The sequence below is a fragment of the Eriocheir sinensis genome, chromosome 1 (genome assembly GCF_024679095.1).
Source record: "Eriocheir sinensis breed Jianghai 21 chromosome 1, ASM2467909v1, whole genome shotgun sequence".
Lineage (NCBI taxonomy): Eukaryota > Metazoa > Arthropoda > Malacostraca > Decapoda > Varunidae > Eriocheir > Eriocheir sinensis.
This window is the reverse complement of record NC_066509.1, coordinates 10,189,189-10,211,052: the sequence shown is the minus strand read 5'-3', so window position 1 is coordinate 10,211,052 and position 21,864 is coordinate 10,189,189. Positions and strand designations below refer to the sequence as shown.

The 21,864-nt window shown below is 44.4% G+C and overlaps 2 protein-coding genes across 3 annotated transcripts in view; both read left to right on the top strand.

Annotated features, from left to right (window-relative positions):
* LOC126996520 (uncharacterized) overlaps positions 1-21,864 on the top strand; it is a 77,822-nt gene that overhangs the window by 33,318 nt on the left and 22,640 nt on the right. The gene's annotated exons all lie outside the window — the stretch shown is intronic.
* LOC126993899 (uncharacterized) lies at positions 11,520-16,489 on the top strand. Of its 2 annotated transcripts, none has more exons than XM_050853139.1 (2): positions 11,520-12,979; positions 13,307-16,489. In XM_050853139.1, exon 2 carries the CDS (start codon positions 15,550-15,552, stop codon positions 16,456-16,458), a length of 909 nt encoding a protein of 302 aa, XP_050709096.1. In that variant the 5' UTR covers positions 11,520-12,979; positions 13,307-15,549; the 3' UTR covers positions 16,459-16,489. The 2 variants fall into 2 exon arrangements, with proteins under 2 accessions (XP_050709096.1, XP_050709038.1); XM_050853081.1 differs by having other exon boundaries at positions 11,520-13,215; positions 13,251-16,489.

Below are 21,864 nucleotides of genomic sequence, written 5' to 3'. Positions count from 1 at the left end.
AACTACAAAGGAAGAGACAGAGGAAGTTTACCGGGGAAAGGAAACAGTGAGGCAGATAAAGTTCACAATAGGAGGGAAAAGAATGCCCAAATAAAGATTACTTAGGAAGGGAAAAGAAGGGACAGAGAAAGTTTACAAGGAGAGGGAAAAAAGGGTCAGAGGAAGTTTTGGGGAATTATTTTATGCTTCAAAGAATACAAAATGAAAAGACATAAAGTTTACAGGGGAAAGGAAACAGACGGGGAGATAAGGTTTACAATAGGAGGGAAAAGAAAGCCCAGATAAAGATTACAAAGGAAGGGAAATGAAGGGACAGGGAAAGTTTACAAGGAGAGGGAAAAAAAGGTACAGAGTAAGTTTTGGGGAATTATTTTATGCTTCAAAGAATAACAATGTTCTTCAAGACCATTAAACTTTGACTAACCCAAGATATTTTCACTAATTTTGTTGGCTTATTTTTCCCCATAAACTATTTTGCTTGAGGTAATAAGTTCCCTTTACCATTTCTCCATAACCTGCCCTGCATAAGATTAACAGGTTCGCTTATTTTTTCTCATTAATTATATTATCCTGCACGAGGTAAACTGTATCGCTTTGCTGTTCCCTCATAGGCCGTTTTAACTCATGCAAATTTGTATCGTTTGCAGGACCAGATTGTTGAAACAGTCCCCGCTCATGCAAAAGTTAAAATGAATTCGGAGTATTTCTTGCACTGTTTTGGACGGGCTGCCACAGACACGGGAAGGGCTGGGAGTGGGGGGGGGAGATGAAGGGACAAATAGAGTTTACAGGGGGAGGGGAAACAAAGGGGGCAGATAATGCTTACAATGGGAGGGAAAAGAAGGGGCAGATAACGTTGAAGAAAGGAAGGGAAGAGAAGGGGCAGAGAAAGTTTACAGGGAGAAGGAAAACAAGAAGCAAAGATCGTTCACGGGAGGAAGGGAGAAGGTGCATAGAGAGCTTAGAAGGGATGGAAAAGAAGGAACATATAAAAGTTTACAGGGGTAGGAAAAAGTAGAGAGGAAGTTTATCGGGAGAGAAAAAGAAGGGCAAAAAAGTATAGGAGTGGAAAAAGAAGGGGCTGATCAGGAAAGGAAAAACTGAAAGTCTGAAAGGGAAAGGAAAAAACGGAAGATGGAAAAAACGTGGGGAATCGAGAGGTAAAAGGAAAAAAATAGCATAGGGGAGAGAAAGAGATGAAAAGGGGAAGAGTGATGGAAATACAGAGAAATGAGGTAGGAAAGGGGTAAATTAGGGAAGGGGAAGTGAAGTTAGTCTCATTAGTTACCTTAATGATCGCCCTTGTTGTAGAATGTACGATGGGAGAAAGAGGATCAAAGAAGAGGTTGGAGGATGTGAAAGGGGAGGAGGAAAGGGGAGACTAAGATCACTGGGAGGCTCAAGTGGGGAAGAATGGGAGGTCAGGACGGGTCAGAAAAAGAGGGGAGGAGGAGGAGGAGGAGGAGGAGGAGGAGGAGGAGGAAGAAGGCATCATTCTCATTAGGAAACTTAGGGACAAAGAAAAAAAACCATAATTGGAAGGAAGGAAATAAGAATAAAGGAAAGAAAGACATCATTTGAGTTGCAAGGAAGGAAGGAAGGAAGGAGGAGAAAGTGTAAGGGGATTAGAGGAGGAGAGTGAAACACGAGAGGTCACGGAGAGAGGAGGAGGAGGAGGAGGAGAAGGAGGAGGTTTGAGGGATGTTTAGGGGGAAAGAGAAGGAAGGTAAGTGGTGTAAGGGAGGAGAAGGAAGGGAGGAAAGGGGGAGGGGGGGAGGGAGTGAGGCCTAGCACGGTGCAGGGTTGAAGGTAAGGTAGGAAAGGTGTCCAATTTCCCGCGAATTATGGGCACGCTTATTGCATTTTCTCCTCCAGGTGAAAATTGGAGGCCCCTTTATTATTACTTTGTGTACGGGAGGAAAGAGTGAAAGAAGGAAGGAAGGAAGAAAGGAGAGGAAAGCAGAGGAGGAAAGAAATCTGGGCAGTGTAGCGGTAGAAATAAGAAAGAAAGAAATGTAAAAAGAAATAAAGGAGGAAGAGGATAAAGGAAAGAATTTGGACTGTGTGGAGGAGGTGATGGTGGTAAGGGAATGCATTGGAAAATTGGAGGAAAGAGGTGGAAGAATAGAGGGAAGGAAGGCGTCGAGGGGATAAGTGTTGATGGGAGGAGGGAGGGAGCAAAGAAGGAGGGGGTGAGGAAGGGAGGAAGAAGAGGGGAGAAAGAAATGAAGTGAAGGGGAGAGTAAAATAAAGAAGAAAAAAAAATGGAAGGAGAAAGCGAGTGAGGGGGAGAAAAAAAAATCAGCTAAAGAAGGAAAATGAGGGAAAGGAGTTTTGTTTATGGGAAAGGAGCTTCAAAAAAAAAAAAAAAAAAAAAAGAGGAAACCAAAAAGTCCGCCGGCGCTGCTCTTGTAAATAGTGTGGAGGAAAAGCGTGACGGAAAGGGAGGGGGGGGGGGAGCCATGGGTGGAGTGAAAGGTTGTGCCTCGGGGAAACTTTTCAATTTGGAGAGAAAAATTTGTTTGACACTCGCATCGTTCCTTTCCTCGCCTTGCTGTTTTCCACGCCAGGCCGCCCGTCCGTCATGTTAGCCAGCCAGTTAGCAGGTGCCTCGCGCGGCCTGCAACACGTCCCTTTGCTGGCTAGTGTACCATGCTTCATCACTCACTCAGCCCGTCAGTCCATCACTTATTCAGTCATGCAGCGAGCCAATCAGTCAAGGCCCCAGTCAACCAGTCAGGCGATCAATCAGTTAGCCAGTCAGCCAGTCGATGCCCCAGCCAACCAGATACTCATTCATTCATTCATTCAGTCAGTCAGTTAGTCAGTACCCCAGCCACATTATCAGTTAGTCAGTCAGTCACGCAGATATTCAATGGTTCGCCCACATATCAGCTAGTCAGTATCCCAGCCACATAATCAATTGTCAGTCAGTCACGCAGATATTCAATGGTTCAGCCACATATCAGCTAGTCAGTATCCCAGCCACATAATCAATTGTCAGTCAGTCACGCAGATATTCAATGGTTCGCCCACATATCAGCTAGTCAGTATCCCAGCCACATAATCAATTGTCAGTCAGTCACGCAGATAGTCATTGCTTCAGCCACATATCAGCTAGTCAGTATCCCAGCCACATAATCAATTGTCAGTCAGTCACGCAGATAGTCATTGCTTCAGCCACATATCAGCTAGTCAGTATCCCAGCCACATAATCAGTTGTCAGTCAGTCACGCAGATAGTCATTGCTTCAGCCACATATCAGCTAGTCAGTCAGTCACTCAATAAGTCAGCCAACCAGTCAGTCAGTCGGTCAGTCAGTTAACCAGTCAATGTTTCAGCCAGCCCATTAGCTAGTCAGTCAATAATTCAGCCAACCAATCAGTTTGTCAGCCAGTCAAAGTTCCAGCCAACCGATCAGTCAGTCAGTAAATAAGTCCCAGTCATGCAAGTCATTTAATTGGCCATTCATTAGTCAACCTACCGTTTAGTCAGTCATTCAGCCGGTCGGTCTGTCATTTACCAAGTTAGTCAGGTAGCCAACGTCCCTGACCTGTGGAAGGGACAAGGGAGCGAGGGTGAGGAGGAGAGAAAAAAAAATAGATGAAACATGGAGATAGGAAAGGGGAAACGAAATAGGGAGAGCAAATGGGGTGAGAGTGAAGAGAGGAATGGGAGATAGAGGAGGTTTGGATTTTATAGGTGGCGAGGGGAGGGAGATTGAGGGAAGAGAGAAAAAAAAATAGAAAAGGCGGATGGAGATAGGAAAGGGAAAACGAATTAGATAAGAGTGAAGAGAGGAATGGGAAATAGAGGAGGTTTGGATTTTATAGGTGGCGAGGGGAGGGAGATTGAGGGAAGAGAGAAAAAAAATAGAAGAGAAATGGCGGATGGAGATAGGAAAGGGGAAACGAAATAGGGAGAGCAAATGGGGTGAGAGTGAAGAGAGGAATGGGAGATAGAGGAGGTTTGGATTTTATAGGTGGCGAGGGGAGGGAGATTGAGGGAAGAGAGAAAAAAATAGAAGATAACTGGAGGATGGAGATAGGAAAGGGGAAACGAAATAGAGAAAACGAATTTGATAAGAGGGAAGAGAGGAATGGGAGATAGAGGTGATTTGGATTTTATAGTGGAGGGGGAGAGAGAGAGGAGGAGAAAGAGAAAAAATATAGAAACTGGGAGGAAGGGAGGGAGGAGAGAAAAGAGAGAGAGTGAAGAGAGGAATGGGAGATAGAGGTGATTTGGATTTTATAGGTGGCGAGGAGAGGGAGATTGAGGGAAGAGAGAAAAAAATAGAAAAAAACGGAGGATGTATATAAGAGAGGGGAAAACGAAACAGGGAGCGCATGAGGTAAAAGTGAAGAGAATGGAAGAGATAGAAGAGATTTGGATTTTCAGGGTGACGATTGGGGCGAGGGTGAGGGAGGACATAAAAAAAAGAAATAATTGATGGAAATAGGAGAGGGGAAAACGAAACAGATAGAGCGAATGAGGTAAGAGTGAAGAGAACGGGAGAGACAGAAGAGATTTGGATTTTAAGGGTGACGATTGGGGAGAGGTTAAGGGAGGATATATATAAAAAAAAAGAAATAACTGATGGAAATAGGAGAGGGGAAACGAAATACACAGAGAGAATGAGGTGCGAGTGAAGCAAAGAATTGGAGATAGAGGAGAAGAGATTTGGATTTTACAGGTGGCGAGGGAGGGAACGAGACACAGGGGGTGGGGGGTGGGGTGGGAAGAGAGGATGAAGATAACTAGGGGTGACGGGAGGGAAGAGAGAAGACGAGGGAAGGGGGGGGGGGGGCATATTGATATCAGGCATGGAAAGGGTGAAAAGGGGAGAGGATGAAAGAGAAGCCTAACCAAAAGGGGAAAAAAAAGGGTGGGAGGGAAAGGGAAAACGATAAAGGAGAGAAGTTGAGAAAGGGATGACAGGTAAGCTTAACGAAGGGAAGGGGTGAGAGGGGAGGCAAGGTGAGGGGAGGAAACAGCCGAGGTAAGGGGGAGGGGAGAGGTGAGGGGAAATAATTGGCCTTTTAGAGGAATAATATAATTCTCGGGCAGGCGAGGGGACGAGGGGCGCGGAGTTGCGGCCTTCAGCACAGCGAGAGGCTGGGTAGGAAGGGGACGACGAAAGGGAGAGGAAGAGGGGAAAAGAGAAGAGAAGCAAAGGGGAAGGGGAGGAGAGGGGAGGAGACGCTAAAACGGAAGAAAGGCGGGGAAAAGAAGGGAGAAGAGGGAGGTGAGGGTGAAAGGAGGAGAAAGACAGGGAAGGGGACTCGGAAGGGAAAGAGAGAAAAGGAAGGGAAGAAGGGGGCAAGAGAGAAGAGTGGAGGGGAAAAAGGAGGGGAAGGAGAGGTGAGGAGAGAAGGGAGGGGAAAAGGGATAGGAAGACCAAGAGGGGAAGAGGAAGAGGTGAGGAGAGTAAGGAGGGGAAAAGGAGAATGGAGAAGAGGGAGGGGAAGGTGTGAAAGGAGGAAAAGAAGGAAAGGGGAAGGGACACGGAAGGGAAAGAGAGAGAGAAGAAAAGAAAGAAGGGACAGGAAGAGGAAGAGAGAAGGAAGAGGAAGGGAAAAGGGAGAGGGGAGGGGAGAAGAAAGAAGAGGGAGAAGGAGAGGGGAGGTAAGGGAGGGGAAGAGAGAAGAGAGGAGAGTATGAACGTTAGCGGGTATGTGGAAAAAGGCAAATGGTTGAGAGAAATAAACGGGAAAATAGTCGTCGTAATTAGAAGAGGAGGAGGAAGAGGATTGCATACTAGGAAAAAAATATAAATAAATAAGAAGATAAAACAATGTAGTAAAAGGAGAAGAAAACGAGAAAGCTAAAAAAAAAGGAAAATATGAAGAAAAAGAGGATTGAGAATATAGTGGAAAAAAATAATCGAAACTGAAAAAGAGACGAATGGGATGTGGATAAAAAGTGACAAGAGGAAGTGGAGGAATCGAATTGAAGGGGAAAAAAAGGATATACGAGTGGAAAAGAAAATAGAGAAAAAGAGAAAAAAAAAATTATGGAGTATGAAAGAAGGAAGAGGAGGAAGAAGTAGAAGGTGATGATAACATATTTCACATTGATATTGTTGTTGTTGTTGTCGTTGGTGTTGGTGGTGGTGGTGGTGGTGGTGGTTATGTTGTGTGTGGTTTTGGTAGACCTCTCATTATGCAGAAGTTTTGTATGTATATAATAATAGCTGCCGTTTTACTTGATTTACTAAATTGTTTTACTTCTTCAGCCCTTGCATCCTCATTTTCCCATTATCTTCTTGTATTATTTTTGTTTTTCCTGTTAATTAGTGTTTTTTTTTTTTTTGTTTGTTTCTATATCTCCACCCGCTTTGATGTTATTTTTCTTTATTTCTTTTATATTTCCATGCTCACAACTCACATTCTCACTGACCCATTAAATTCTTCTTCATCTGTTAATATTCATAAAACTTTGTCGTCGTTTAGTTACATATGTTTTTTTCACCTTTCGCTAATCCTGTTTTCCTCTCCCTGTCGTTATTTTTTCCCTTTAATTAGGGTGTTTAGTGCGCCCTGTCACGTGTATTTATGTTACCTGGACACCTGGAACTGGTCAATTAGTGTGTGTGTGTGTGTGTGTGTGTGTGTGTGTGTGTGTGTGTGTGTGTGTGTGTGTGAGTCATGGTGATGGATACAGTTGTCTAGGTGATGCAATACCCGGGAGGGGAGGGAAGGAAAAGGAAGGGAAAGGAAAGGAAGAGAAGAGAAGGGGGGGAGGGGAAAGAAGGTTTGGTTGACGTGAATTTCATGGTTATGGGTGATGGGGAATGTAGGGGAGGGGAAGTACAGGAGATAATGAGGTAGAGGGGGAAGGGGTGGCAGGGTAGTGGTGACGTCTGTTCATCGATTTCCATGCGCGTAACGATGGTGATGGATGGTGACGGAGGAGGAGGAGAAGGAGGGGGAAGAGGAGGAGGAGGAGATATATGACGAGAAATGGTGTGGTGTAACCTGTACTTGTCAGAGAGAGAGAGAGAGAGAGAGAGAGAGAGAGAGAGAGTCTTTATTTACGTATGTTTGGAGGTACTGACGTGAGGGAGGGAGGAACGAGAAAGGAGGAAGAATATGGGAAACGCAGAGAAGGGCGTGGTCACCAGTCCTATGGGTCATTCCCCTTTACCATTTAAGCTCACCCATTCCTTCATTCCCTCCATCCCCTTCATTCCTGCTCACCCATTCCTCCCTTCCCTCCATCCCCTTCATTCCTGCTCACCCATTCCTCCCTTCCCTCCATCCCCTTCATTCCTGCTCACCCATTCCTCCCTTCCCTCCATCCCCTTCATTCCTGCTCACCCATTCCTCCCTTCCCTACATCCCCTTCATTCCTGCTCACCCATTCCTCCCTTCCCTCCATCCCCTTCATTCCTGCTCACCCATTCCTCCCTTCCCTCCATCCCCTTCATTCCTGCTCACCCATTCCTCCCTTCCCTACATCCCCTTCATTCTTGCTCATCCATTCCTCCATTCCCTACATCCCCTTCATTCTACCTATAGCTACCTTAATCTACCCATCTTTCTATCTCTCTATCTATCTTTAACTACCTGCCTACCTGTCCTCCTGTCTGTTTGTTTGTTTGTCTATATATCAATCTATATCAATCTCCCGCCTTTCCATTATACACGCTTTCTTTCCCCATTATATACTTCCCTCTCCTCCCCTCTCCTTTAGCTCCCCCCCCCTCCTCTCCCCCACCGAAGTTTAAATTTGACCCCCAGTTCGACCCCAGTGTCAATCACCCTCATTCTCACCTCCACTTCCTCCCCTCCTCCTTCCCTCCCCTCCCCCTCCTCTCCCAGCCCCATCCTCCCCTCCGGTCCCCCTCCCTCAGTGCCTGCGACCAGATCCGGCACTAGGGGGCGAGACTTCCGGACCGGCTGACTGACTGGCTGCTTGCACGTTGTTGTTGTGGTGGTGGAGGGTGGTGGTGGTGGTGGTAGGAGGAGGAGGAGGAGGAGGTGGAGGTGGTGGTGGTGGTATCTAGGTTGTAGTCCACATTTCATTTCATATTTTGTTTTTCGTTTTTCAAGTTCACGCTCATTTCTGTTTCCTCCTCCTCCTCCTCCTCCTCAGTCGCCATGGCCCTGTTATCCCCCCCCCCCCCCTCACGATAGCAACAACAAGGCCAAGGGAATAACGTTTGGGAGTGACCTCATGAACGACGCATAAATTAATTTCCCTCCCACCTTCCTTTTCTATCCACTCCATCCTTCCTTCCCGTCTACTTCTCTCCACAATCTCCTCTCCTTTCCCTCTCTTGTGCCTCCTTCCGTCATTCCTCTCACCTTTGCTCCCTCTCCTCCCTAGCTCTAAAAAAAAAGAAAAAAGAGAAAAAAAAAAGGCCAGGTTACATCTCCCCTATACCTCCTCTTACCGCCTTCCCTCTCACTCCCCTCCCCTCTCCCCGCTCACTCCTCACCCCTGTTACCGACATTCCAGGCAGTTAAGGGGTGACTCGTGCTACCATTAAGTGTAACATGGCCCCGTACCCTTTCGCCCTCACCCCTCTCCACGCCCCGTCACCCCGACCCCCGCCTCCTCCTCTCCTCCCCAACGCCACTTCTAAACTAGTCACCTGGTAGCAGTTTCCTCTAGCTTATTTTTACTATGTTCTTATTTTATCTTTATCTTATCTTTGTTACTTTTCTTCCATTTTTCGTTGTTTATCTTATATTTCTTTTTTTATGTTTTCTTCATCTTTGTTTATCTTATCTTTTTTTTTGTTTCTTTATTTATCTTATCTTTCTTTTTTGTGTTCTCGCATCTTTCTTCGCTTGCTTTTTTTTTTATTTGAACTGGGTTAGTTATTCCGGTTTTTATGGGTGTTGTTGCATATTGATTTTTATTCAGACTTGCTTCTTACTATAGATTTTTTGTCTGAAGGTGTGTGTGTGTGTGTGTGTGTGTGTGTGTGTGTGTGTGTGTGTGTGTGTGTGTGTGTGTGTACGTAGGTAGCATCATTAAGGTCATGTATACAGTTCTCATTATCACTCCTGTGTGTGTGTCCGTGTGTGTGTGTGTGTGTGTGTGTGTGTTCCTCATACTCCTACGTGCCTCTCTGCAGCTACCTGTTTACACCTGCCGGCCAGTCTTTTTACTCGGCTCTACCTTTCTTTATCCCATTAGTCGCGTTTTTTCACTCCTTTTAAAAACCTTTCTGTTTTGCCTTACTCCTCTTCCGCCATCCTCCTCCTTTTACACTTCCTCCTCATTTTCTTATTCCTCCTCCTCCTCCTCCTCCTTCTCCTACTCCTCCTCCTCCTCGTCCTCCAAACCCTCCTTTTTTTACCTCTTCAAAGTCTTCTAGCTTTTCCCTCAGGACTTGTTTCTTTGATACAGTTTTCTTAAATCGCTCTTTCGTTTCTTTTCTTCCCTTTCCTGAGATACCAAGAAAAAGAAAAATTATCTCTCTCTCTCTCTCTCTCTCTCTCTCTCTCTCTCTCTCTCTCTCTCTCTCTCTCTCTCCGATCTGGTGCCCACATCGTGTTATTCTTTAATTTTCTCCTTTTAATCTCATGTTTTTCAATAATTTTCCGTTATTTTTTGTTATCTTTTTTTCTTTTATTTCTGCTGCAATAATTTCCGTTCTATTTTTTTTAGTTTTTCTTGTTCCTTGTTTCCTATTGTTTATTGTATTTCTGAATCTCGCATTGTATTTTCATAAGAACATAAGGAGTCTTCCAGAAGCTTCTAGGCCTATGCAAGGCATCTCGTGTAAACGTAACTCCACCTAACCTCACTATCCATAAACTTATCCAACCTCTTCTTGCATGTATCTATCGTATTGGCACTCACACAATGACTGCCAAACCTCTTCCACTCATCCACCACTCTGTTGGTAAACCAGTTCTTGCCTTTGTCTTTGCTGAATGTGAATTTACTCAAACCCATTCCTACGTGTCCTACCCGTCAATACGTGACCGAGGATTAAACAAAACTTTCCACGAGAAAAAAAAACTGGTATTGAATTCTGAATAGTAAGAAAAGGGCGTGTGTGTGTGTGTGTGTGTGTGTGTGTGTGTGTGTGTGTGTGTGTGTGTGTGTTTTGCCATAAAATATAATGTAAACGTGTTGGAGTTTTAAGTTTTTGGTGGTGGTAGTGGAAGTGGTGGTGGTGGTGGGCAGCCCGCGGCCATCACGCCTCCACCACCATCCCAAACCCACCACCACCACCACCTCAGCTACCAGCATAACAATTGCCGGCTTTTGCATTTTCCTCCTCCAACTCCTCCTCCTCCTCTTCCACTCAAGGCAGTATGGGATGCGCATATTCGCTTCTCATTCGTCACTGTTGTTGTTTTTATTTCTTGTTTTCATGTTTTTATTTTTATTTTTATGACCGCTTCCTCTCGGGCGGGGAAAGCGGTTGGTAATTCGGGGTCAAGGGAAAAGGAAGAGGAGGAGGAGGAGGAGGAAGTGATTGTGGTGGCAGTGGTCTGAGGATCTTTCAAAGTTTATCATGAAAGAAACGATGAAGGAAAAAAAAAAAAGGGAGGGAAAAAATATATAAAAGGAAGAACGGAAGCGAAGGACGGAAGAAAGGAAAATAATAATACACGTTGGAGCTTGTATGAGTCTGAATATTCTCTCTCTCTCTCTCTCTCTCTCTCTCTCTCTCTCTCTCTCTCTCTCTCTCTCTCTCTCTCTCATTTGGCGTGTCGTGTCTGCTTAAATTGCCTCCCTGTTTTGCTCGGCCACTTTCCCTTTTCATCCTCATTTCTCATTTATCTCTCGGTCTTTTCCTAATAGTCTTTCATCTTTTTCTTTTTTTTAATTCGTTAATTTTTTCCTCGTTCGAGATTATTACTATCTCTCTCTCTCTCTCTCTCTCTCTCTCTCTCTCTCTCTCTCTCTCTCTCTCTCTCTCTCTCTCTCTCCTCTCCCTCTCAGCCCTTAATATTTATCACTGCTCCCTTTCTTCTCCCCTTCAATCCCATTATTCACCGACTTTTCCTTCAATACTCCTTTATGACCGCGTTCTCCTTCTTCCTCGTCCTCCTCCTCGTCTTTTCACATCAGTTATTCGTCCCCCTCGTCCGGTTTTCGGTCGCGTGATTTGGTAATATCCTGTATCACTTTTCCTGGTGTGTTTTTCGGGGGTATCCTTTGTTTTAGTGTGTATGTGCTTTGTGTTATGTATCGGGGCTGGAGGGGGAAGAGGGACAGCGTTGGGGTGGACTTTAAGAGAGAGGAGGAACGTCAGATATAGAGGAAGTGGGATGGAAAAGTTAAAAAAAAGTGGTTAAAGGAAGAAAGGAAATGTGGGTATAGCATTTAAATTCCTCTTGGCTGGTGTGATTGTGCTGTTTGGGGAGTGTGATGAGGAAGGGGAAAATGAGATGGGTCATGAGGGAGGGGGATGGAAAAGTTAAAAAAAGTGGTTAAAAGAAGAAAGGAAATGTGGGTACAGTATTTAAATTCCCCTTCCTCATTCCTCATCACACTCCCCAAACAGCACGTTTGGGGAGTGTGATGAGGAATGAGTAAGGGGAAAATGAGGTGGGGCATGAGGGAGGGGGAGACGAGAATGGTAGTGAGGGAGGGGAAGTGAGGGTGTGACATGCTCTCCAAGTGTGTGTTTAGGAAAGAGGTGTGTGCGTGTGTGTGTGTGTGTGTGTGTGTGTGTGTGTGTGTGTATTCCTCGTATTACTCATCCATTTAAGTACGTAATACAATTTCTTCGCATATTGGAATTACTTGCCATCAGTGTGTGTGTGTGTGTGTGTGTGTGTGTGTGTGTGTGTGTGTGTGTGTGTGTGTGTGTGTATTCCTCGTATTACTCATCCATTTAAGTACGTAATACAATTTCTTCGCATATTGGAATTACTTGCCATCAGTGTGTGTGTGTGTGTGTGTGTGTGTGTGTGTGTGTTCCTCGTATTACTCATCCATTTAAGTACGTAATACAGTTTCTTCGCTTATTGGAATTACTTGCCATCAGTGTGTGTGTGTGTGTGTGTGTGTGTGTGTGTGTGTGGACTGATGAGTGTGAACTATTTATCGATTCAGCGTTATCGACTACACCTGAAGGACACAAGAAGGGGGGGGAGGAGGAGGGAAGGAAGGAAGGAAAATATATGAGGGTATGAAGAGAAGAATGAAGAGAGGGAAAGATTGCATAGTGTTTAGAGGAGAGAAGATTGTGGAAACATAACGAGTAAGGATGAGGAAAGAAGAGGAGGAGGAGGAGGAGGAGGGTGGGGTTGTAGAGGAAAGGAATGTAGAAGGTATTTAAAGAGAGGCGGGGACGGGGAAAGTTACTGGAGAATGCGAGGAACGGATTTATAAGTATAGAGGGTGGGAGGGGGTTAATTGTATGGGGTGAAGGGGAAAATTTAGCTGGTGTGATGAGACAGAGTGATGGCGAATAAGAGAAAACAGGAAGCTAATGGAAGAAAAAAAATCAAAATATCCGTTTTAAGGAAAGGAAAAAAAATTGAGGTATGGCTGCATGAGTGAGACGTAAAATGAGGCGTAGAGGCATGAGGAACGAACGGAGAGAAGTGAGGAAAGCGGAAGTGAGAGCTGAATCGTGAAATGTTCGGCAATGAAGTGAAGGAACGGTGACGTGACGCATGGGCCGTAAGTAACCAAGAGGGTGAAATTGAGAGGAAATTCGAAATGGAGTTCAGTGCGAGGGTTAGAGGGTTACAGCGAGACGAGTAAAGTAAATGGGAGTAAATGGTATAAAGGGGGATAAATAAAGTAAATGGGAGTAAATGGTATAAAGGGAATAAGTAAAGTAAATGGTAAAATAAGTCGAGTGAGGGTTAAAGAATTACAGAGCCGTGAGAGAAGTAAATGGGGAAAAGGTAAAAAAAAAAAAAGGACATATAGGCCTACTAGAATGGCGAATAGGGAGGGAGTGAAGGGGAAAAGTAAGACTACCTGTGGGGGAAGAAAGTAAGGTTAAAGGCTCATAAGACGTAGGGAGGTAAAGGAAAGGGAGAAAATGGTAAAATAATTGAAATGTTCTGGGATTGTGAATTATGAGGGAGTGAATGATGGGGGAAAAGTAAGACCAACAGCGAAGGGTGAAGGGAAGGTTAAATGATCTTACGGACATAAAAGTAAATTGAGGTGAAGGAAAGGAGGAAAAGGGTAAAATAATTGAAATGTTCTGGGATGGCGAATTGTGAGGGAGTGAATGATGGTGGAAAAGTAAGACCAACTGCGAAGGAGGAAGGGAAGGTTAAATGATCTTACGGACATAAAAGGAAGGGAAGGTTAAATGATCTTACGGACATAAAAGTAAATTGAGGTGAAGGAAAGGAGGAAAAAGGTAAAATAATTGAAATGTTCTGGGATGGCGAATTGTGAGGGAGTGAATGAAAGGGGAAAAGTAAGACCAACTGCGAAGGGTGAAGGGAAGGGTAAAGGATCATAGGGACATAATAAGTAATTTGAGGTGAAGGAAAAGAGGGAAAAAAAGGAAAAATAATTGAAATGTTCTGCGATGACGAATTGTGAGGGAGTGAATGATGGGGAAAAAATATAATACCAACTGCGAGGGAAGAGGGAAGGTTAGAGATCATAGGGACAGAATAAGCAATGGGAGGTATTAAAAGGAAAAAGGTAAAAATAATTGACACGTTCTGGGGTGACGAATTGTGAAGAGAATGAATGAAGAGGAAAAGTAAGAAAAACTGCAAGGGAAAAAGGGAAGGTTAAAGGATCATAGGGACAAAATAGGTAAAGATGGAGGAAAAGAGGAAAAAGGTAAAAAAAAGAAATGTTCTGGGATGGCGAATTGGGAAGAGAATGAATGATGGGGAAAAAAGTAATACCAACTGCGAGGGAAGAAAGGAAGGTTAGAGATCATAGGGACAAAACAGGCAAAGGGAGGTGAAGGGAAAAGAGGAAAAGGGTAACATAATTAACAAGCTCATGGGTGACGAATTATAAGGGAGTGAATAAGAGGGAAAAGTAAAACATGTGAGTGAGAGAGGGAAGGAAGGTTAAAGGATCATAGGGATAAAATAAGTAAAGATGGGTGAAAGAAAAAAGGAAAAAAAAAGGAAAGTTATTGACATGTTCTGGAGTGACTGGTTGTAAGGGAGGGAATGAAGGGGGGAAAGTTGACCTAATGGGAGGGGGATAGAGAGTTTATGGATTGTGATAGACATAAATAGTGGGGAAGGAAGGGATGAAAAATAAAGACATGTATTGGGATGACAAATTGAGGAGAGAGAGAGAGAGAGAGAGAGAGAGAGAGAGAGAGAGAGAGAGAGAGAGAGAGAGAGAGAGAGAGAGAGAGAGAGAGAGAGAGAGAGAGAGAGAGAGAGTCCTTTATGGTTACCTAGCGCCCACATGACCCAGGTAATGGCATATATACTCACATATGTCTGGGAATACTACTGGATTATTGACTACAGGTGTGTGTGTGTGTGTGTGTGTGTTCTGGTGACGCTGCTGAGTGGTTCCTAGAAACATTTTATTTTGTGTTCGTGTTGTCCTGTCTGATGCATGGCAGTATGACAAAGAAGCAGCTGTGTAGTAGTAGTAGTAGTAGTAGTAGTAGTAGTAGTAGTAGTAGTAGCAGTAGTAGTAATGGTGGTAGTGGTGTTTTGTATTGTAATGGTCGTCGTCGTAGTAGTAGTAGTAGTAGTAATGGTGGTAGTGGTGTTTTGTATTGTAATGGTAGTAGTAGTAGTAGCAGTAGTAGTAGTAGTAGTAGTAGTAGTAGTAGTAGTAGGATTAAAAAAACAGCAACAACAAAACAACAGTAACAAGTAAAACAAGCAAAACATGAAAATGAAGTAGTTGGAGGTAATTGTCGTATTTGCTATAATGACGCTTGTGATGGTGGCTGAGTTAGTGGTGATAATGCTTCAGTGCTTTAGTGGTGGCATACGTACGTAGTGATATTCCTGTACTAGTGGTATGCCTTCTATGTTAGTGGTTATAGTGGTGCTCATGGTGATGGAGGTGGGCGGGGACTGACGGAAGTGATGGCGATGATGATGGCGGCTGATGGGGGAAGGGGGGCGCCGTGGCTGAGTCTTGGCGCCGGTACACTGGACATTCTCCAAGTTGCTATTCATCCTACGTCGCAAGGAAGTCCTGGTTGAGGGAGGGAGGGAGATAGGAGAGCGGAGGAGGCGAGGGAAAGACAGACGAAGTAAACGGAAGAGAGGAGAGGAAAAGACAGACGGGGTAAAGGTGAAGGTTGGGAAGGGCAGACCGCGTAAAGAGGAAAATGAGAAGGATAGATTGGGTTAAGAGGAAGAGTAATAGGCAGATAAAGTAAAGTAAAGAGATAAAAGAAGAGGCAAATGAAAGAATAACTGATAGGGCAAAGGGGAATGAAGGAGTAGGGAATGATAACCACTGTACAGAAGACGGGAAGGACAGAATAGGTAGAAGATATGGAACTGACAGATGGGAGAAAGAAAAAAAAGGACAGATTGGGTCGAGGAGGGAAGGAAATGCGGACATGCGGGGAGTTTGAAAAAGAAGTAGAGGCAGGTCTTGGAGACGAAAGGAAAGCAAGAAGAGTGGCGGAGGAGAGAAGGAAGAACAATCATGACGGAGGAGAGAGGGAAGCTCAACTTAGTGTATGAGAGAGAGAGAGAGAGAGGGAGAGGGAGAGAGAGAGAGGGGGGGGGAGATGATAGGGAGAGGAGGGCGAATGGGGCGTGGTTTTCACTAAAGATGCGATGGCTTGCAGAGGTCCCCCCATGCCAGGGAGGAAGTGGAAGTGTCCCTCCTCTACTCATCCAAGTTCCACCCTCCTCCTCCTCCTCCTCCTCCTCCTCGGATCTATATGCCTTATTGAAATACTCCCTCTCCCTTCCTTCATTCCATCCCTTCCCTATTTCCTTTCCTGATTCCTTTTCTCCATCGATCCATCCTCTTTTTGGCTCCCGTTTTTACTTGCTTCATATACTTACTGTTTTTTCTTATCCTTTTCAATTTCCTCCTCGTTCCCTTCTTTTCCCGCATTATTTTCCATCCCCAAATACCTGCCCCTTTTCATTTTCCTCCTCGCTCCCTTCTTTTTCCGCATTATTTTCCATCCCCAAATACCTGCCCCTTTTCATTTTCCTCATCGCTCCCTTTTTCCGCATTATTTTCCATCCCCAAATACCTGCCCCTTTTCATTTTCCTCATCGCTCCCTTTTTCCGCATTATTTTCCATCCCCAAATACCTGCCCCTTTTCGTTTTCCTCCTCGTTCCCTTTTTCCGCATTATTTTCAATCCCCAAATACCTGGCGCCCCTTTCCCCCGCTCATACATTGTGCCTTCCCATCCTTAAATCCCGGCCGTCCTTTCCATCTACGGACGCGACTGGCTTCCTGGCGCCACACGGACGCGGCGCCACACCAGCGGAGGAAAGGAAGGAAGGAGGAGGGAGGAGGAAAGGAGGAAGTGGAGATGTATGTGGCAGCGTCTGTGGAGGCAGGGAGCAGTGGAATCACCCACTCGTATAGTTAGAGGAGGAGGAGGAGGTGGAGGTGGTGGTGGTGGTGGTGGCAAGGGATATTAATGGCGGCATTATTCACAGTTCACTTTACGCTAATATTTCATTCTTCATTCTCTCTCTCTCTCTCTCTCTCTCTCTCTCTCTCTCTCTCTCTCTCTCTCTCTCTCTCTCTCTCTCTCTCTCTCTCTCTCTCTCTCTCTCTCTCTCTCTCCTCTCTCTCTCTATTCACCCTCCTCTTCCTAACGCCTATTCATCCCTTCTCTTCCATTCTCTTTCCTTCCTCATCCTATTCCTCCTCATCTCCCCTTCCTCTCCTCTCTTGATCTCCTCCCAAACTCCCATTTCCCGGCCTGCATTATCCCTCTCCTATCCACTGCATCCTTCACCTACCCTGAACTCCCACTAGCAACCCTCCCTCTCCCCCTCCTCCTCCTCTTCCTCCTCCTCCTCCCGCTCGCCTCACGGACCCAGCCTGTAATGAATGCGAGCGATTAGCGCTGCACTTGACTGACCACAGCGCTGCCTCTGAGCCTCTCGCCGCCCTCCACCAGCACCAGTAGGCGGAGGAGGAGAAGGAGGAACAGGGAGGAGAGTTTGAGGAAGGAAGGAGTAAGAAATTTTGAGTGAGAATAAGAAAGTTAAAAGTGGAACTGAGAGGAGGAAGAGGAGAAGTCTTGAAGGAGGAAAAAGTGCCTAAGTGAATTGGAATAAGAAGAGCCTGAAGTGGAGGTGAAAAACGAAGTGGAGGGAGAGAGAGAGAGCAGAATGGAAGGGATAAAACTATTAGAGAAACTTGTGAAAGAGAAGAGAAAGGAGGAATAAAGGAACTGGAAAAATACGGGAGGAGGAGGAGGAGGAGGAAGAGGAAACTGATAGTAAAGTAAAAAAAGAAGAGAGAAAGGAAGTCGATGTGAGGAAGAGGAGGAAGAAGGAAACACAACAACGAAGAATGAGATGAAGAAATGAAAAGAGAAAAGAGTGACGAGCTGGAAAAGGAAAGAATGGAAAAAGAATGTGAAATAAAAAAGATAAAGGGGAAAGGGAGAAATGTAAGGAAGAGAAGGAGACACAAGAACGAAGAGTAGGATGAAGAGAAAGGAGAAGAAGAGAGTAACAGTAACAGAAAAAGCGAAGAATGGATAAAGAAAGGAATCAGAAGAAAAAAAAAAGATGAAGGGTAAATGGGAAAAGGAAGAAATGGAAGGAATATTGTAGCCTTGCCAATGGTGCTTTCCTCTCCCTGACAATGATGTGGGCGGAAGAAGAAAAAAGAAAAGAAAAAGAAGAAGAAAAGAAGAAGGAAAAGAAAGAAGGATAATTAGAAGGATAAAAATAGAGTATTGTGAAGAACAAGCAGCAGCAAGATGAGAGCTAGATGATAATGATGATGATGATGATGATGAGGAGGAGGAGGAGGAGGAGGAGGAGAGAAGAAATATGAAGAAAGAGGAGATGGAAGAGATTTCGGTGATAAAGATAAAGAATTAGAAGATATTTAGTAGAAAGAAAGAAGAAGTATGTGAAGATAAAGGGGTGGAGAAGAGGAAGAAAGGAGATGACGGAATTAAGAAGGAAATGAGAGCAAAGAGGAAACAAAGGAAGGAGAGGAGGAAGAAGAATTGAAGAAGAGGAGGAGGAGGAGGAGGAGGAGAGGTGAGTAGCGAAAGTCACGGCTGAGCGGGTCTGGTATGAAGGTGAAGGTGCTGGAGGAGGAGGAGGAGGAGGAGGAGGAGAAGGAGAAGGAGAAGGAGAGCCAAGTACCCACGATTTGCACCCCTACGTTCTTCCAAGACCTCCCCTTCAACCTTTCTCCTCCTCCTCCTCCTCCTCCACCTTTTTACGTAACAAGGCAACCGACCACGCTCTTCACCCAGCGCTTACCTACATTTCGGTTGAGAGAGAGAGAGAGAGAGAGAGAGATTTACGGGGGAGTATTTCGTATAATGCCGTACGACTAAAAAGGAGAGGTCAACCATAATGGAAAATTACCAAAAATTAAAAGCAATTAAGTTAAATATAGAAATAGCCGCAAGAACGCAATGGGACTCAACACCATGGCGAGGGCAAAAAAAGGGGTTCATTATTATTATTATTATTATTATTATTATTATTATTATTATTATTATTATTATTATTATTATTATTATTATTGTTGTTGTTGTTGTTGTTGTTGTTGTCTACTTCGGGAAATTAAAGCTGATATATCATTACCAACTTTATCATTATTATCATCACAATCATCACTCATCACTATCGTTATCATTATTTTTTTTTATTATTCACTATTATTAATGCGACGAAGATGAGCACTGAGGTTACGCGCAGCAATAGCGTATACCGCCTACTTTACCTTAATTTTTACTATTGTTATTCTTTATTACTTTTCTTTATCACAGTCATCATTATTACATAAGAACGTCCTCACCATCCATGGCTTTATCTAACCTCTTCTTGAATGTATCATCATCATCATCATCATCGTCACCAACACCACCACCACAACCATCATCATCATCATCATCATCATCATCATCACCAACACCACCACTATCACCACCACAACCACAACCATCATCATCATAATCATAATCATCACCACCAACACCACCACTATCACCACCACAACCACAACCATCATCCTCTTCATCACCAACACTACCACTATCACCACCACAACCACAACCATCATCATCATCATCGCCAACACCACCACTATCACCACCACAACCATCATCATCATCATCATCACCACCAACACCACCACAACCACAACCATCATCATCACCAACACCACCACAACCACAACCATCACCATCATCATCATCATCATCACCAACACCACCACTATCACCACCACAACCATCATCATCATCATCATCATCATCATCACCACCAACACCACCACTATCACCACCACAACCACAACCATCATCATCATCATCATCATCATTCCTCGCGCCGGTCAATAATTACTGTTGGCTAATGGCGACGCTTTGGACAGCCGCTGAGGCAGATTGGTGTTAATTATCTCCAGAGGCTTTTCCCGGTCATTAGGGGTCATTGGGGTGAAAAACCTGCCAACCCACTAATTACGAATGGTTATTATTATCATTAACTATTCTCGTGACTTATTATTATTTTATACCGCCAGGAGCTCCCCACTTCCTCCTCCTCCCCAGCCTCTGTGTTTTGTCCCCCCTTCCTTCCCCACCCTCAGAATTTTGTCGCCTCCCTCCCCCCTCCTTCCCACTTTCTGAATTTGTCCCCTTCCTCTTCCTCCCCAGCCTCTGTATTTTGTCCCCCCTTCCTTCCCCACCCTCAGAATTTTGTCGCCTCCCTCCCCCCCTCCCCCTCACTTTCTGAATTTGTCCCCTTCCTCTTCCTCCCCCACCCACTGAATTTTGTACCCCTTCCTTCCCCACCCTTTGAATTTTGTCCCCCCCCCCCCCCACACACACACTTCCTTAATTTTGTCCCCTTCCTCTTCCCCACTTTCTGAATTTTGTCCCCTTCCTCTTCCCCTCTTTCTGAATTTTGTCCCCTTCATCTTCCTCCCTCACCCTCTGAATTGTCCCCTTCCTCTCCCCACTTACTAAATTTTGTCCCCTTCCACTTTCTCCCCCGCCCACTGAATTGTCCCCTTCCTGTCCACATTTATTCAATTTTTGCTCCCCCCCATCCTGTATGCCCCTTTTTTTCTAAATCTTCACTTTTTTCTTTTTTTTTCGTTTTTAGTCTCGTATCCCCAGCGATCTCCTCCGTTCTCCTCCACTTCTTCCTCTTTCATGTTTTGTTTTTTTCAGTAATAGCAGCTAATTTTCGTGCCTCCATTTATTTATTTTTGCTGTTTTTATTTTAGTTTTTTTTCTACTGTTGTTCCTCTTCGACGTTTTTCTCTTATTTTCACGGATAAGATTCCTTCTCTCATCACTTCTAAAACTAACCCTTTTACCTCCTCTCATACTTTTTTTTTTTATATGATTTCCTTCCTTTTTTTTTTTCTCCCCATAGTTAGCCACTTCCTTTATCTCCGCTACACAAAGAAACTCCTTCCCCACTTGCTCGCATCCTTATTTGCCTCCTCTTCCTCCCTTTCCGTCCCCTACGCAACACTGAACACAATTATATTTTCAACTACCTCTGTACCCCTCCCCCCCACACCTGACCCCCCATCTCTCTCTCTCTCTCTCTCTCTCTCTCTCTCTCTCTCTCTCTCTCTCTCTCTCTCTCTCTCTCTCTCTCTCTCTCTCTCTCTCTCTCTCTCTCTCTCTCTCTCTCTCTCTCTCTCTCTCTCTCTCTCTCTCTCTCTCTCTCAGGTACTGGGGTCTTGGTTAATCATCGCTTCAGTGTTAAATTTAATTACACAGCGTCATTAGTAGATTCATTAGCGAAGAAGGCAGGGGAGGAGGAGGAAGAGGAGGAGGAGTAACTTTAAGGTTCGTGAAAAAATATCGCAAGAGTCTTTTAGCTATTACCTTCAAGAGTCCGTAATTCTTTTCCTTCCTTTGTCTCGTTCATTCTCGTTTATTTCTTTTGACGCCTTCTTTTAATTAGTTCCGTCTCTTCTTCATTTTTCTAGCAAACTTATTTTCTCCAATTTTCTGTTGCCAATATTTTTTTTTTTTTTTTTGGGGGGGGGGCGTTTGTTCTTTCGCTGTTTTCCTTCCTGCCGTCCTTTCTTCTGATCTTTGTTCGTTCGTTCGTTTGTTTGTTTGCCCATCCATCTTGCTCTCCGTGTGTTCCTTTCCTGTTTTTTTTTCTCTTCTTTACTTCCTACTTTTATTTCCTTCTCGCCGATTGTCTCTACATTTACCTGTCTCGTTTTCCTTCCTTCCTTCCTTCCTTCCTAGTTTCCTTCTTTCCCTTTTTCATCCTTTGTTTTTTCATCACTTATTTCTCCGTCTATCTTTACGTTATTCCTTCCCTTTTTCTCTCCATTATTGCTTTCTCTCTTTCATCCATCCATTCTGTGTTCGAGTCTTCCATCTTTTTTTTTTTTTCTGTTTCCTTCCTGCCTTCCTTTCCACCATTATTCTTCCCTCTTGTCGATTGCCTTTTTTATTTACCTGTCTTTCTTTTCTTCCTTTGTTGGTTCCTTCCTTCCTTCCATTCTACCATCGATTTTTTGTCTATTTTTTTTTCCTTTCCCTACTTTTTTCTCCTCTGTTATTCTTCTGTTTCTCACCGATTTCCTCTATACCTCCTTGTCTTTCTGCTCAGCGCCTTCTTTCCTTCTTTTCCTTCCCTCCTTCCTTCCTTCCTTCCTTCTTCCCTCCCTCCCTCCTCCTTTCCTTCCTTCCTTCCTTCCTTTATTCCTTCCTTCTTTGCTTCCTTTCCTTCCTTCTTGCTTCCTTCCTTGCTTCCTTTCCTTCCTTGCTTCCTTTCCTTCCTTCCTTCCTTCCTTTCTATCGTC

Bases quoted from the DNA above. Each gene is read 5' to 3' on its own strand.
- LOC126993899 (XM_050853139.1), top strand. From the start codon at position 15,550: ATGACGGAGGAGAGAGGGAAGCTCAACTTAGTGTATGAGAGAGAGAGA.